At 44.3% G+C, this 16,193-nt stretch overlaps 1 protein-coding gene across 4 annotated transcripts in view; it reads right to left on the bottom strand.

Moving 5' to 3' along the window:
* ADGRG4 (adhesion G protein-coupled receptor G4) overlaps positions 1-16,193 on the bottom strand; it is a 1,842,483-nt gene that overhangs the window by 980,151 nt on the left and 846,139 nt on the right. For all 4 annotated transcript variants that reach the window (XM_078688599.1, XM_078688601.1, XM_078688598.1 and 1 more), the window contains exon 11: positions 254-399. In XM_078688599.1, the coding sequence (XP_078544725.1) occupies positions 254-399 (146 nt within the window). The remainder of the gene's footprint in view (positions 1-253; positions 400-16,193) is intronic.

Raw genomic sequence — 16,193 nt, 5'->3', positions numbered from 1 at the left:
TTGGCACCTTCAGGGGTCCAATTAAATTCAATGAATAATGATATAACCATATTTTTTTTGCTTGTTTTGCTAAGTGACCCACTACAGGTCTGCAAGTCTCAAACTTAATCCTGCTGTGAAGTTGCATATTTGCTGTAATATGTATCTTTTATTTCCCTAGACCTAATATTTTTAAATAAAAACATTTGCTATTTTCCTAGACAAAATTTCATAGAGGAGGTGTGGAAAATCCGGAAAAAAACTGAAATATTACCTATTTGAGTCACGTCCAAAGACTCAACCTGTATATTGTATTGGTAATACGGGAATGTCCTGTTTTCTAATGTATTTTTTATCTTAGAGATCACTTGCACTTCGGTGTCAGGCGATGTTGTCTTCAAAATTGCTTTGGCATCATACCTGCAAACAGATAAATATATTACTATGTAATATGTTTATGCAATTTAACAAGAATTCTTACTTTTACATCTATGTATAGTACTTGATAATGACTTGATAAGAATTTTGAGAGTTGATTCTATGTCATTAAAGAGCATTGTGAACTGAGATTATGCTAACGTTAGATTCAGTTTACACTGTTGTCCATCCTTCCCCAATGTCCCTGAATACCGCGTGAAGAATAATACCATCTTCTGTGCTAAATAAATTATTGCTAGTGTTAGCATAACTAAGCACAAAAAGAGGTTGGGTAACCAACAGGTAACAGGGCGCTCTGCACAATCAAGGGCTAGGTATAATAATCTTAGTTTAAGGTGGTGCTACCAGGGAGGAGGATGCGGTACCCAACATCCACAAAGTTTTACCTAGATAAAACCACAGAATAAACAAATTCCCCCCGAGCACTCAAATAACAATTCAAGGTAAATTATAATAACAATCAGTTTGTGCAAATCCTATTTGGCACAGTCACCACAGTCCAAATTCCAAAGTCAGATTCTGATATTCCGGAAGGAATGTTCCAACCGCGTTTATTTCTTCATACTCATATTCATTCCAATTGGTTTATCAATACTCCAATGATGCAGCCAACACGTGTTTCGTCATGATGATTATAAACACATTGACTTCCTCAGGGCATGAGTAAATCTTTATAGTAAATAGTGGTCATCTGTTAACTCTGTACACTCGTCCTAGGCATGAATTTCCCAGTAATAAGTACCGTCAAAACACCATAAACTCCGTGTCATCTGGGAGGGGACACCCTATTTGCATTTCCCTAGCAATGAGAGTGGCGATTCCAGTCAGTGAGCACCAAAGTCCAAATCAGGACTACACCACTCCTGGTCCTAGCAGTTGGCGTGCTCCAGGAGTTAGAATTTGAGACCGATTTGGGCCACAACAGATCTTAATATTTTAAAAGGTTTATATTATTTTATTTTATGTTGTATCTATTGATTTCGTATCCCACTCATGCAAGCTGTTGGCCACGAAACAACAATCCTGAGGATTCACTTTTGTTGCTCTCATAGAGTTAAATGAATGGCGTTCCTACATACACACTTGATTTGCTTAATAATCTGTGTTGGAAGGTGGTTTATTAGTAGGCATTGGTAGGTACCTAACACTAGTAATAAGGACACAGCATAAGGTCCAGTGAAGGTCTTGATGAATTATTCCCTTGTTCAACCCTTGGTATCTGGGTCGAGCAGGGAGGCTTAACTTAGGAGACAAGTGTGCATGGGCGTCCGCAGACATTTTTCCAGGGGGGGGGGGGCAAAATGTTAACGTCATCACCATCCTCCGACATGATGTGTGCCAGGTGGGGCACAAGAAACACTGGGGCGCAGAACTGGGATATACTCAATTAAATGCCAGGAATCCAGGACATGTGACTGACCCTGCCACATGCCAACAAACATGTAGGGAAAACGCTAAACTTTCTGACAAGGTGCTTTATCTCTGTCTGCTAGGTGTGCAGACTTCCGGGTCCTCGATCCAACACCAATCAAGGCTGTCTTCAGCACGATTCGATTTTTATCAGAATACTTTAAAACAGCCTGTGCTTAAAGCATCAGATTAAATATACTGTATGCACAGTGTATGTTAGGGATTATTTGTAGCACACATATTTACCAATATTGGCTTCTTGGTGCCATGGTTATTCATGATAACTTTTATCCAAAGTTAAAGCACAACGTCAGAGTTAGTAATAAATAATGCAGCAATCAAACATGCTAGTGATTAGCCAATGGGTGCTCCCTTTACTAGAATTCCCCGGGAATTGCTAAATTTTACACACATTCAATTAATTTATACAAAATAAAATGTATAGGTCCAAATGTTATCTATATTATTAAAACTCATAGTCCCTCTACGTGTAGTCAATGCCAAACTGACAACGTGCTCACGTTTAGGGATACAATAATGGCCAGCTCCCTTATGCAGAAGCCCGGCACCGTAAATGTGTGGCATATGCAGCGAACGCAGCTGCAGCACATCACAGGTCCAGGGATGCTGAGTCTTACACAGTGGTCAAAGTGGGGGGGAAAAAGTTGGGGAACAGTGGCTGGAGAATCAAAGGGCGGGAATAACCCAAGGATTGGATAGGTGGGTGGAGCCAGAGGTGTGGCCAGAATGCGCAGACATCCCAATTTTTAGTATTTGTTTGGCATTTCACTGCCCAGTTTAATCAACCAATGGATACACATGATTATTGAAGGTTATATAGAGTTAGTGACATTAAAATATATTCACAAAGTTGGATATGCTTCTAATCACAGAATGTACCAAATACAATAAAATGTGGAAACACAAGCCATTTGTCTCTGAGCCATGGAGTTTCTGTAATCAGCACTTCTCCCTTTTTCCACAACAGCAGATCAAACATGATTGGCAAAATATCCTAGTTTGCAACTGTTTTCTCTAAAATTATGGCTCTGCCATATTTGCCTCATAATTCAAGATCGACTGCATGATCTGACCATTTAAACTAAGAAATTGTTTGTAGCTCAAACATATCAAAAGTTAATATAAAATGTGACTTGTGTTGCTGCGTAGTGGATGGCCTATTGCAAAGGTTGACTGGTCACCTTTCTCACTGCTGCGGTGGTATGTTACACTGGTACTAATAAGGCAAGATCTTTCCAGAGACTGTTAGCATGTGTACACACGTCAAAATAATAAAATATCTGAAAATATACTGCATTACGCTGCAGCCTTTTTTAATGCATAATATAGCCAACACTACAGCATAATGTTGTCATCCTTTGCTGCATAAGTAATTCCAGTGGCCCCACAGCAGGCAGCACATGTTAAAAGTGCTTGTGAATGAAGCAGGGAGACTGTGAAGATTGCGAACTTAGTTTGGTTTGCGTGCAAATCCTGCATTGCCAATCCCTGGTGAGTTGCAGCTACTACTGCTGAAACGAGGCCAATGGAGGTACCTATGGGTGAGGCAGACTGGCCTCAAGGGCAGGACCAGCCATAGTACTGGTGGTGTCCTGTGCATTAATGTTTGTTAGTGCCCCCAATGACCACCTCTGCCATGGATTCCCTCACTGCCACCCTTCAACTGTGCCCCCCTAGTCTTCATAACCACTCTCTCTGATGCATTTAATTTGATTTACAGCGCCACCCATACCATTGTAGGGTGTCAGAGCACTTTACATCACACACATTACACAGAGACAATCAATATGTGTGTAAATCACTGCATAGAAAATGTTACATAAGACTAAGGACTGCAAGGTGTAGGAGTCACATGACAACCATACTAGTAGCCTGTATAGTTTTATAGTGATTGGTCTGGAGAAACACAATACCCGGAATTTAAAACGTAATACCATGGTTGGGGGTTCTCCTTAATAATCAGAATTGATTTCTGTCCAAAAGAATACTTTTTCGGACATTAGGATAATCAAAGACTGGGGCTGGGTGGGGGAAACATAATACTCTAATTCATACCTTGCAGTTTGTATGCAGCTCTTAGATGACAGTTACTAGCTCACTATTCTAAGGTAGGATTTTAACTTATAAACTGCAAGTAACAAAAGGATCTCTCTGACAAAAGCAGTAGCCCACTGACCTATTTACATTATGTGCACTTTGTGATTTGCATGGCGCATGTTCTTTGCAGCTGGTACATTAACCCTCTGAGCTACCTTTCCATGAGTCAAAACTTCCACTAGACAAAATTCTGATCTCTCTCTAGGAAGAATATTAATCACCAGAGTCATCATGACATTTTTATTGTTGCCGAAATTTGCTGGAGGCCAGGAAGGAGGCAGCAAGCGTTTTTAAAACCATAATATATTTGCAAACATGATGCCTCCACCTAAAGTCAGCACCCGGTGCGGTCACACTGGTTGCACCGCCCTAAAGTTGGCCCTTCTCAAGGGTCCTGTGACCTCAGTGACTGTTGTTCTAGAGTGTGCTGCTTCATAGGCCTGCCCGCAAGACTGGAGGTGAACTTCAGTATGGATAGTGGTGGACAAGCCTTGAAGGTTAACCTACACTTGTCATGCTAGGGTCCACCTACTGGTGCGAAGACACCAGAACTTCTAGGGTGTTGCGAAGCCTTCTAAGGTCTAGCATGTGATTGTGCTCTCGCAGGAGAGTGGTCTGGTGGACTGGTTATTAAAGCTGAACCTGGTTCCCAGTTCCAATTTCAGCAGCTCTGACCATAGTGCCACATCCTCTCCCCCACTGAACACCGTACTGCCCCACTGAGAAAAACTCCCACTGTCTTCAACTACAACCCAATTGTTGCCCGCTATAAACACCTGGATGCGGCTCAATTTAAATTACACACTAGACAAAAGCAATATGCGGCCTACAAAAAAAAGTAACAACATCCTGGAAAAAGCAAACACTTATAGGGAATGCAAAATTTAGCAAACCATGGGAAATGTAAGCAGGAACAACATGGTTACCTTAATGCTTTTACACTCACTATTCAGAAATCAGTGAGTGCTTTTGCCTGAAAAGTTAAGGACACGACTACAGGGCTCTGAATGGACCCATTTCAATGGCCATTGCTTATATCCTTACAAAACGTAAGCAGCATGGTAAAAAGACCACATCCCTGGACGCAGAGCCGCAGCACATATTTTGTTTTCCAATCCACACATTGCAGTACCTCCAGGATTGGTGCACAAGTTCCAAGTCCAGGGAAAACAAAGACAAGAAAACAAAAATAGCGCTTCACTGGCAAACTCTGTAAAAGTGGCGCTAATGTGTTTCAGCGTGAATAAAATCAGTTTGGCCAGTTTGCTACCACTCTGTCTCACTTCATTTAGGTCTTTATCTATGTTTCATATTTTTATCCTTTTATTCCCAATGCTGCACTTAAAAAGTCAGAAAAATACGACATTTCCAGCAAAAGCGTCTTTCTTTTTTGATCCATTTCACAGGGAAGCAAATAAAAGAAAGGAGAGGAAAGAGAGTGAGAACCCTGTCTTGAAGTCACGGTTTTCATGGGCGTCTGCTGGGGGGGCAAGGAGGGTCGCTCCAGGGGGGGGCAAGCACCCCTCCTTGCCCCCCCCTGCAGACGCCCATGCAAGTGTGTAAAGCATATAAAAACACCAATACATAAAAAAGTAAGACACAATAACATTTCAACACTAATTTATAAAATAGGAAATATTTGTATGATTAAAATGACACCAAAATGACAACTATTCAATGTAGGGAACTGGAGATATGCATATGTAAAAAATAAACACTTTCTAGTGTCTAAAAGTTAAAAGAGCCAATTTGGGACATCTGGTCGCGCTTGATTGGGACAAAGTCAAAGTTTCAGGCCAACCGTGATGGAGCATGGGTTGGATACATTGACTGGCAGGGCCTGGTCAAGTTTATATCTTCTGACTTGGTCACTATTTTGGAGATTTTTCTCTTGACGTCAGTCGGGTCTTCTCTTCAGCAGACTTTCGAGACGACGGCAGTTTGGCCCAAAACAATGCCTTGGTTGACTTCTGGAAGTCTCATTGACGACAAAAAGGTCTGGAATTTTCAGTGGGGCAAACCTGAATCTCATGCCGAGTCAATGTTCAACATCACTGGCTTGATTCACGATGACCGGTCAGTCAACTTACAGGGAATTTAGAGAAAATGTGTCTAAATTATCTCAAACATCTGGATCTTCTTCCAGAAGTTCCTTCCGGAGTTCCAAAGTGTCCACAACACTAATCCAAGGTTCCAGAATCTCTGACTTGATCCTTGGAACATTGGAACTACAATTCCCACAATGCACCTGGCCAGATCCTTAAAAGCCCAACTGAAGGTGGGCAGCTGGGTTCTTCTTGGTGGAGATAATGGAGGTGGAGCTTTTTTAATGTGTTGCTTTCAGGCAGTTCACTCCTTCAACGTCCATAGCAAGGCAAAGTCCTTTTGGGTTGAAGACCAATGTGTGCAGTAGCTGCAGTCCTTATGAGTGCAGTCCTCTGTTGTGCAGTCCTAGGGTCCAGCAGGGTAGTCCATCTTCTTCTTGTAGTTTCAAGGCAGGGATATGAGTTGATGGTCAGCTTTCCTATATTTATCCAGGTTTATGGGCTTGCAAGTACGGGAGGAACCCCTGACTAATGGGGTACAGGGTACCACCCTCAATAACCAATACTTCTCCTGAAATGTGGCAAAGTCGTGTCCCAGGAAGCACTGTTTCTTAAAATCCAAAATGGAGAAAATCTGTCCTGGAGCTTAATGTCTGGCTCAGACACACCCCAGGTGTGGCTAACTCTTCCTAACACTCCCCTTCCATACCCTCTGATAAATAAATGACAGGAGTTCCCGTCTGGCTGTGGGTGCAGGACGTTGGGGTAGGCCTGGTTCCTCTCCTCACTGTCTTACTCCCTTTGAAGACCAGTTTGGCTACCCAGCCCCCTTCCTGCCTTTTGCTCTGTCACTGCAGATCTCCTCCCACCAGATGTATTTTTATTTACTTTCAGGCCCCTTCACACCTCATCAGAGCAGTTTGGCTCAGCCTGTTAAAGGCTACCCAATACGGAGAGACTGCTCTAGAGCTGGTTTCAGGCACATAAGAAAAGCAAGTTCTATACCTTCTGTTCTGTCATAGTTATAATAAATCTAGCCATGGCAAGTTGTTAGATGTATTCTATTATTTTCACTTTGAAGTATGATGTTAGCTCACTTCTGTTATTAGTTAGACTTTATTAAAGTTCAATAAAGCCTTCCCATGTTAGCATATCGAGTTAATGTACTACAATGGGGAAAATGAAATTGACAGTTTTTCCATCACCAGGGCATATAAAACATATTTTGTAATGTCCTTGCTTATAGTTACAAGGTGCTTGGGCACAGAGGGGAGATCTTAGAGGTGACTTAAATGCAAAAATAAGTTAGTTTAAGACTTTGAAAGTACCTTTAAATCCAAAGTCAAATTTGTATTTAATTTAAAAGCAGCTTGCAACCCAGGGCTGGTTTTTAAAATGACAGCAGGCAACACAGCAGTGCACGCTTAAGTTCACTACATCTACTGGGCCTCTATACCCACATGCCTTACCATATGCTAAGGACTTACAGGTAGGTTGTCAGTACCAATTGAAATTATACCTAATTACCCAGTACCTTTTCCACAGAGCACAGGCCCTGGGTCTGGTCAGAATTGCCCAGTCACAAAACAGCATCCAGCAGTCACAATGGGGGTAAAAAGTAGGGGGACACTGCAAATAGCCACGGTTTCTCACAGTCAGAAAATTATTAGTTATGAAAATGTAGCCCTCTAGTGAGGCATATTTCATTTGTACTCTTTACAATGGGTGCAACGTTTTTGGCAACTGTAAACCCTCCTGTGCATTCTCTCTTTGATATCAATTTGAAGGCTGTTCTTTGCCGCCAAAACATTTTAAGACAGGAGTACTTCAAAGAGTAAAGTGAGGTAATATTTATTGTGTGGTTAATTAAAACCTTTACAATTTCCATGTAAAAAACGTAATAGCAACAAAATTTATATTCTAAAACCATTTAAATTATACATATAAAACTGTCATAAATGATACTGACATACACAGAGCAGCAGAATTCAAATTCTAAAACCTTTTACATAAAACATGTAACTTTCTTGAGTTAACAGGCACAGAGCAGTTGTCAGTAAATGTTTACACAGTCCGTAAGTTAAGAAGGCAAGGCTCCATTTTCAGAGAGAAGAGAGGGACTGTTCCATCATCAGTTAGTTGTTATCAGCAGTATGAGAAGATTTGCTGTTAGCTTTAAGGGGCCATGTGGCGCAGTGATTAAGCAATTTGGTTACTTGACGCAAGAGCTTTTGCCCCTGCCGCTTCCATGAATTGAACAACGCGACACGCTAGTTGTACATCTCCTCCTCCAAAACAAGCCTTCACAGCTTGTCTACGGGATCTTATCCACTTACTTACAAAGAGCGGCTTTAGTAATCGTCGCCGTTCGGCCTGTAGATTTCTGCAAATACATAACAGATGTAAAACACTTTTGTTGGCGTCCTCGCATAAGCGGCATATTGACTGACCATGAAGTCGCTTCCATGGGGGACGATGCGGTAAAGATGGTAAAATGCCCAAACAAAAGTGAAGATATTTTTATTTCCACTTTCTATTGAAGCCCGTGCCTAAGTATGGTTGTGGAGAGGATTTATCTGTGGACCACAAACCATCCGTGGGCTCTTTATGTAAGTGTCACCTTGTCTTGTACTAGCGATAGCTTTTTCACTGCTTTGTTAACAATTTCTTTAAAACAGGGATAGGATCCTGAGGCGGCCCAGAGCTCCTTCAGTCCCAGACGATCTAGAGATGATGTCAGATAAGACCTTGCTGCACACTCCCTCTTTAGATGTATTTATTTCCATAAATAAGAGTTCAGTGTGCCTGCTCCAGATTTTTTTATCCTGTATCAGGTCTTAGCATAGGATCCTTTGCGGGCTATTTCTTGACTTTGCATGCCGAATTCTAGCCTTATTTGGGCTGGTGAGACGTACTTTGGTAAATTAAATATTATTCTGGCAGCTCTAGAAACAGTTCTGTCCAAAGTCAATGCATCTCTTCCCCTCAGACACTCACTCCCATAAGTGATAGCCGGGATGAGTTTAATTTGACAGACTTGCAGCAGTGGGATAAGGCTAGGGCCGGCCGTTTTCTGTTTGATCGATTTTATGGCTACCGCAAATGAGTTGCCTCTTCTTTTGATTGCTTCTTTTTGCAGATTGAAAGTCCCCTTGTTATCCATGATCACTCCTAAATACTTATACTGGTCGACTACTTCAATTGGAGAGTCTGCTATATGTCAGCAGTGTTTGGAGGTTTCCTTTTTTGGATGCATCCTCATAACCTGCGTTTTGTCATGGTTAATGGTTAGTCCATTACATGTAGAATATCGACTAGTAGTGTCCAATAAGCGTTGGAAACCAATGGGAGTGTGGCTGACCAGTATAAGATCGTCTGCGTACAATAGGTTAGACAGTGGGAGCCCTCGTAGCTTGGGCAGATGAGAATTGCAAGTACCCAGCTCTGTTAAAAGGTCAGACATAAATAAGTTGAAGAGCGTAGGTACCAGAACCCACCCCTGTTTAAGCCCCATGGTTGTTGGGATTTTCCTAGACAAGTACTTTCCATCTCTGAGCTTTACTTGGACCAAATTATTTGTGTGAAGGAGTATTAACTGATTTAGGAGAGCAGAAGGTATTTTTATTTCCTTTAGTTTGTGCCAGAGCTTATTTCTATTGATTTTGTCAAAAGCCGACGAATAGTCGATGAAACACATGAATAGAGGTAATTTTGCTGTCTTAGCCCTGTCTATCAGTAGGGATAATGCCAGAATGTTAGTAGTTGTCCCCATGCCCTTGCAGAAGCCTGTTTGATTGATTGGTATAATCGATTGATCTTCGATCCAGGCTTTTAAGTCATCCAGAAGGAGGCCAGCATAATATTTCGCCTCAATGTCAATTAAGGCTACAAGCCTGTGGCTCTTAGCTGAGTTCTTGTCCCCTTTCTTGTATAATGGGGATATAAATGGAACCCCGCCAGGAGTCTGGGATGATATCTCCTTCTGGTACTTGGACATACAGCGGCAATAGAATGGAAGCCCAGTATTCCGGGTCCAGTTTGAATAGAATTGGTGGAATCCCGTCAGGGCCTGGGGCGCCGTCCCTCTTACCCTTGGCTATCCTGTTCCTAATATGTATGGTTGTGAATGGAGGATGATTGTACCTGGTTTGAGCTTTTAAATATGGGTAGGATGCCTCTGGTGTGTTAAAGATCAGCCTCCCTGGAGCATTAAAGTGTAGGTGCAGATGCGAGGCCCAGGCTTCTTCTGACAGGTGGGAGTTTACTCTTTGCACGTTCTGGTTGGCTAAACTATTTATTGTTCACCAAAATCTTGCGCTGTTGTTCGTCTTGGAGTCGTGCAATAGCCTCGCCCATAGGTTATCATCTTTTTCCCTTTTTACCTGTCAGATTTCTTTTTTCTTCTTTGCCTTGAGTTGCGATAACTCCCTTTGTAAGATGGGATCATGGCCTGTACGCCGAAGAGTACGTATCAATTTGTTTATTGAGTTCTTGAGCTTACGGAGGTTTGGAGGTTTGAAATTTAAAAATTGGATCTCCTGACGAGCTGGCAGAATGTTTGTCTTTGAAGCTGGGGTAACCTTTTTCCTATTCACCGCTCCCAATGTTTTAATTAGATGTTCCCAGTATGCTATCATATTTTCATTTACATCTGTCTGTTCCCGTTGCTCCCATATTGCCTTTGCTGTTGATAATAGTTCCTCTGGATGATTAGTCTTAATTTTTAGCCTCCTGAAATTGACCATGTAGATGGACTCTGGGTCCTCTACTGGCATATCTAATGATGATCTATATAGTCTTGTTAAAATTTCTTGTGGTAAATGATCGCTTTGATCTTGGACCCCGATCTGGAAGCCTGTGATCATGATGAAGAATGAGAGGGATACAAAAGTGTTATCTATCCACGTGCTAGAAGTTACCCTGTGGAATATTGCCGCCGGGGGGCGGTCTCCAGGAAAGCTCCCATTTAGAGCTACAAGGCTTAGATGTTCCAGTTCTTTTACAAGGTTCTTAGCATGTGGTGTTTGTCGCTTCTTGTCACTCGACTCCTGGCAAGGAATATTACAGGCGAGGTATTGCTCGTCAAGGAGCTCGTCCCTCTTCTGTGGCCCCATCAGGTGCATGTTAAAGTCCCCCGACATTAATAGATTTGTCGTGGATTCTTCTGTCATTAATCTAGTTAATTCTGCCCCTACCATTTTTGCTCCTTTAATTTCGTCACAGGGGTGTATGTAGATGTTTAGGAATAGTAGTTGTTGTTTAATGTTTCTGTCCTCAATGTCCACTTTAAGAGCTTCAATTGCGTTCGTTGGGGATGTGAAGGTGTCTATGTCCTTAGTCAATGTTATGGACTTTATTGAAGAGTAAATTGTTAACCCCCCCCCCCCAGATGACCAAATTTGGAACTTCTCACTGCGGGACTATAATGGGTTTTAAAACCAAGTAAGTGAAAGGGTTCTTTTAACCACGTCTCTTTGAGTAGAATGAGGTCAAAGGTTTGAAGGTAATCCAAAAGCTCTTTGTCCGATGTTTTGTTGCCTAGACCGTTTATGTTCCAAGAGCAAATTCGTAAGCTGGTGTCCCCTGGCGGTGAATCGTTTGGCCTAAGTCAAGTGCTCTAGACTTGTCGATTTATGGTCTTAGCTAGCCATGACCAATCTTCAGACTCGAGTATTTGCTGTTGGTCCTTCCTTTCAGCTGGTCGAGCGTCCGTACGGATTGCTGTTGTGTGCCTGCCGAAGGAGGAACTAGGTTCCCTTGCTCTCTTTTACTTATAATTAATGGTTGCGGGTAGCCGGGCTTTTGTTCAAGTTGTTTTATTATGCCCCATAGTTTTCGTTGTGTTTCCTCTGCTCAAATCCTTCTTGCTATTTCCTCTGAAACCCAGAATGTCTTGGTTATTTCTTTTTCTGAAATACCCTTGATCCATTTAAATGCAATTCTTTCGAAATCGTTTGTGTTTATATCTGCCAAATCGTATCAGTTGTATTATGTTCACTCTGTTGAGGATGTCCCCTCTGCCTCTGGACTTGTATTCAGGGATGAACAGAATGGCGTTATTTTTGGCGTTACATTCTGTTTGGATTATCCCGACTCTGTTAACGGTAGCTCTACCAATTCATCCACTTTCTTTTCTGCTTTGGAGTCCTCTCCTTTTGGGGACTTTATGACGTACACTGTGTCTCCTTCTGGGTGCTTTGCTTCCGTTGAACCATTCATAGTGAACCCTTTTGCCCCTAGTTTTATGCTGCCTGTGCAAAAATATTCCATTATATTCTTTTTCTTCTTTCTTCCCTTTCTCCTCTGTTTGCGACTGGGTTTATGGACCTTGTAGCCTCCAGCCTCAGATTTATCAGAATCCTCTAATTCTGGGTTTGTTGGTGAGGGTCCCTCCAAAGGGTGGTCATAACTGTGCTTGGAACCCCTAATGTGCTCTTTTTTGTTATGACTTCCAGGGTCCTTGCTCTTTTGATCTTCTTCTTCTGTTTTGGTAGAGATTATCTGCCTGTCGTTTAAGTGATTTCCAGGCCTCTTTTCCTTTTGTAAACTATTTAGTGGACCCTTTTCCCTTCCTGTATTCACCCTATCTTTCTTGGTGGAGGATTCGCCCGTAAAAAGGGCTGTTTGTTTGAGCGTCCAGAGATTGTTTGCTGGAGGTTTTTGATATTTTCCGGATGTCCTCCATGACCACTGGAAGAGTGGAAAGTTTGTCGACTATGGAAAAACAGGTGCAGTGCTTTGGGGCTAGATACGTATCTGCCTGGGCCCTTTTGATCAAGTTGTTCATGTCTGCAAGTCTACTGTCGATGTTTGAAATATGGTTGGCCAATGAATTGAGGATGGAAAGTTGGACATCCATCTTGTCAGAGTGATACTGCATTGACTTAACAGAAAGCTGCATGGTATCCAGTAAGCTTTCCCAGATCTTGTCTAAGTCTAATTGATTAGTCTCATTGTTGCTAGTTTTTGGTGTGGTAGTGGACTTTGCCTGCCAGAAATCTGTAAGTAGGTAAGAGTTGGAAAGCTCCTGCTGTTCTTGGCTAGGCATATGAACTTGATTACCGGCTAAGTCCATAAAGCCGTCTAATGGTCCCGGTCCTTTTTCTCCAGTTGTTTGGTAGGAGCTACAAGAGGAAGCAGCGTGTTAAAAGGCAGAGTTTAGACTGTCAATAGTAGTTGGATTATCCCATTTGATGTGCTTTTATCGGTTCTCGTTACAACCTCCGCCCTACTAGGGCTAGTCGTGTAATAGTGGGTTTTCAGACCTATCTCTGGGTGGGAGTGAGTTATGCCCATTGGAGCCGTGGGAATTTGGGGATGTGGTTCCACACAATCTGGGTGATTCTCTTTTTTGAAGTTGATGGATTCATTTTTTAATGATTTTGACCCCTTTGGATAAGCTGGAATTTCTTAGCACACCTCATTGTGCGCGATAGATAAGTAGGTCGTACCAGAGAACAGCTGCAGGGAATTTTCCAGAGTTTTGGTAATTGTTGGAGCGGAAATCTTGATTTTCGTAAATGGAGATAAGGTACCCCGAAACAATGGTGACAATAGGTTCGAGAGGTCGTTCTTTGTGAAACTTGTCCTTGGCTAGGTCGGATCCTTCTCCTGATGTTAATATCTGAGAGGACCATACTGCCGTGTCCGTGTCTGTTGCTTGGAAAGGCTCGGTAGATGTTTATTTAAGTGCCGTCCTCTCTTTCTGGCTTCAAAATGTGGGGTACTTATCACTCTGGGCTTATGACCTCTGTTGGCTACTTTTTCATATTTTGCTTCTCTGTTTCCATTCAATCAATCAATCAATCAGGAGTTTGTTAAAGCGCGACTACTCACCCGTAAGGGTCTCAAGGCACTAGGGGTGGGGGGGGTTGGGGGGGTGCAGGTTCAATTCCATCAAGGAGGGGGTCTGTCGAAGAGCCATGTTTTGAGGTTTCTTGTGAAGATGGGGAGCGATGTTGTCTGTCTGAGGTGGAGCGGAAGGGCGTTCCATGCTTTGGCCGCGAGGAAGGAGAAGGAGCGGCCTCCCGATCTGGTCTTTCTGGTGCGGGGGACCACAGCGTAGGAAAGCTGGGCTGATCGTAGGGTCCTTTGGGGTGCGTGGAATTTGAGTCGGCTGTTCAGGTATGCTGGTCCGGTGCCGTGGAGGGCCTTGTGTGCGTGGGTGAGCATCTTAAAGGTGATTCTCGCCTCGACGGGGAGCCAGTGGAGTGTGCGCAGGTGCTGGGAGATGTGGCAGTGTTTTGGCAGGTTGAGGACCAGTCTTGCGGCGGCGTTCTGGATGTTCTGTAGCTTGCAGATGAGGTTTTTGTTTATTCCGGCGTAGAGTGCGTTGCCGTAGTCGAGTCTGCTGGTGACCAGGGCGTGAGTGACTGTCTTTCGGTGTTCGAGGGGGATCCATTTGAAGGTCTTACGAAGGAGGCGGAGGGTGTGGAAGCAGGAGGATGAGACAGAGTTGATCTGGCGGTCCATTTTGAGCTCGGAGTCCAGGATGATTCCCAGGTTGCGTGCGTGGTCTGTGGGGGTTGGAGGGTTTCCTAGGGCGGTGGGCCACCAGGTGTCACTCCAGGCGTCGGGGTTTGGGCCCATGATGAGTACTTCTGTTTTGTTGGTGTTTAGTTGTAGGCAGCTGTTTTTCATCCATTTGGCGACGGCTTCCATGCCTTCTCGAAAGTTGCGTCTGGCGGTGTTGGGCTCGTTGGATAGGGAGAGGATGAGCTGGGTGTCATCTGCATATGACACGATGTTGAGTCCGTAGGTTCTGACGATGGGGGCAAGTGGAGCCATGTAGATGTTGAAGAGCGTTGGGCTGAGGGAGGAGCCCTGGGGGACTCCGCAGGTGATAGGTGTGGGGTCCGAGAGGAAAGGGGGGAGTCTGACCCGCTGCGTCCTGCTGGAGAGAAAGGAGCAGATCCAGTCGAGGGCCTTGTCCTGGATTCCTGCATCGTAGAGTCTGCGTATTAGGGTGCGGTGGGAGACTGTGTCGAACGCCGCTGATAGGTCGAGGAGGATGAGGGCTACTGTTTCTCCTTTGTCCAGTAAGGTGCGGATGTCGTCTGTTGCGGCGAGGAGGGCGGTTTCCGTACTGTGTTTTTTTCTGAAGCCGGATTGGGAGGAGTCGAGGATGTTGTGTTCTTCAATGAATGTGGCGAGTTGGCTGTTGATGGCTTTCTCGATGACTTTCGCTGGGAACGGGAGCAGGGAGATGGGTCTGTAGTTTTTGAGGTCGGTGGGGTCCGCTGAGGGTTTCTTTAGGAGGGGGTTGACCTCGGCGTGTTTCCAGTCGTCGGGGAATGAGGCGGTCGCCAGGGAGCGGTTGATGGTTTGGCGGAGGATGGGTGCGATGGTGTTGGCGGCTCTGTTGAAGATGTGGTGGGGGCAGGGGTCCATGGGGGCCCCTGAGTGGATTGACTTCATTATCTTCAGTGTGTCTTCGGTGGTGAGGGGTGTCCAGTCATCAATCGCTGGTTTCCGGGTGTCGGGGGTGGTTGGTGAGGGTTCAGTGTGTTGGTTGTGTTCGTCGAAGTTGTCGTAGATGCTCTTGATTTTGTGGTGGAAAAAGATGCTGAGTTTGTCGCAGAGGTCTTGTGAGGGAGGGATGTCGGTAGACTCGCTGGTGGGTTGGGCGAACTCCTTGATGATGCTGAAGAGTTCCTTGCTGTTGTGTGCGTGGGTGGAGATTCTGTCTTCAATCGCTTTTTTCCTCGTTTCTCTGATGAGTTGATGGTGGGCGTTGGTGGCGGCTCTGAAGTTGTTGTGGGCTTCTGTGGATTTGGTGTTTCTCCAGGCCTTTTCGAGGCGGCGGCATGTGCGCCTGGACTCTCGAAGTTCGGTGGTAAACCATCTGGCTTTCTTGGCACGGGTATTGTTGTTTTTCTTGAGGGGGGCTATGGTGTTGGTGCTGTCCGAGATCCATCTATGCAGGGTTCGGGCTGCGGTGTTGGGGTCATCGTTTTCCGCGATGGTTGGGGTGGAGTTGTTGAGTGAGGAGGTGAGCTGGTCATCGGTGATTTTGGTCCAGTTTCTTTGTGGAAGCAGGTGCTGGTGTCTGTGGATGGTGGGTGTTCTGAAGGTGAAGTGGACGCAACGATGGTCGGTCCATGGGAGTTCGGTGGTGTGGCTGAAGGTGATGGAGTTTCCTGTAGTGAAGAGGGGGTCGAGGGTGTGTCCTGCTGAGTACGTGGGCTCGGTCACGATCTGGCG

Source organism: Lissotriton helveticus, chromosome 4_1 (assembly GCF_964261635.1).
Source record: "Lissotriton helveticus chromosome 4_1, aLisHel1.1, whole genome shotgun sequence".
Taxonomy (NCBI): Eukaryota; Metazoa; Chordata; class Amphibia; order Caudata; family Salamandridae; genus Lissotriton; species Lissotriton helveticus.
The sequence above is the reverse complement of the archived record's forward strand: the minus strand, read 5'-3'. Positions and strand labels throughout refer to the sequence as shown.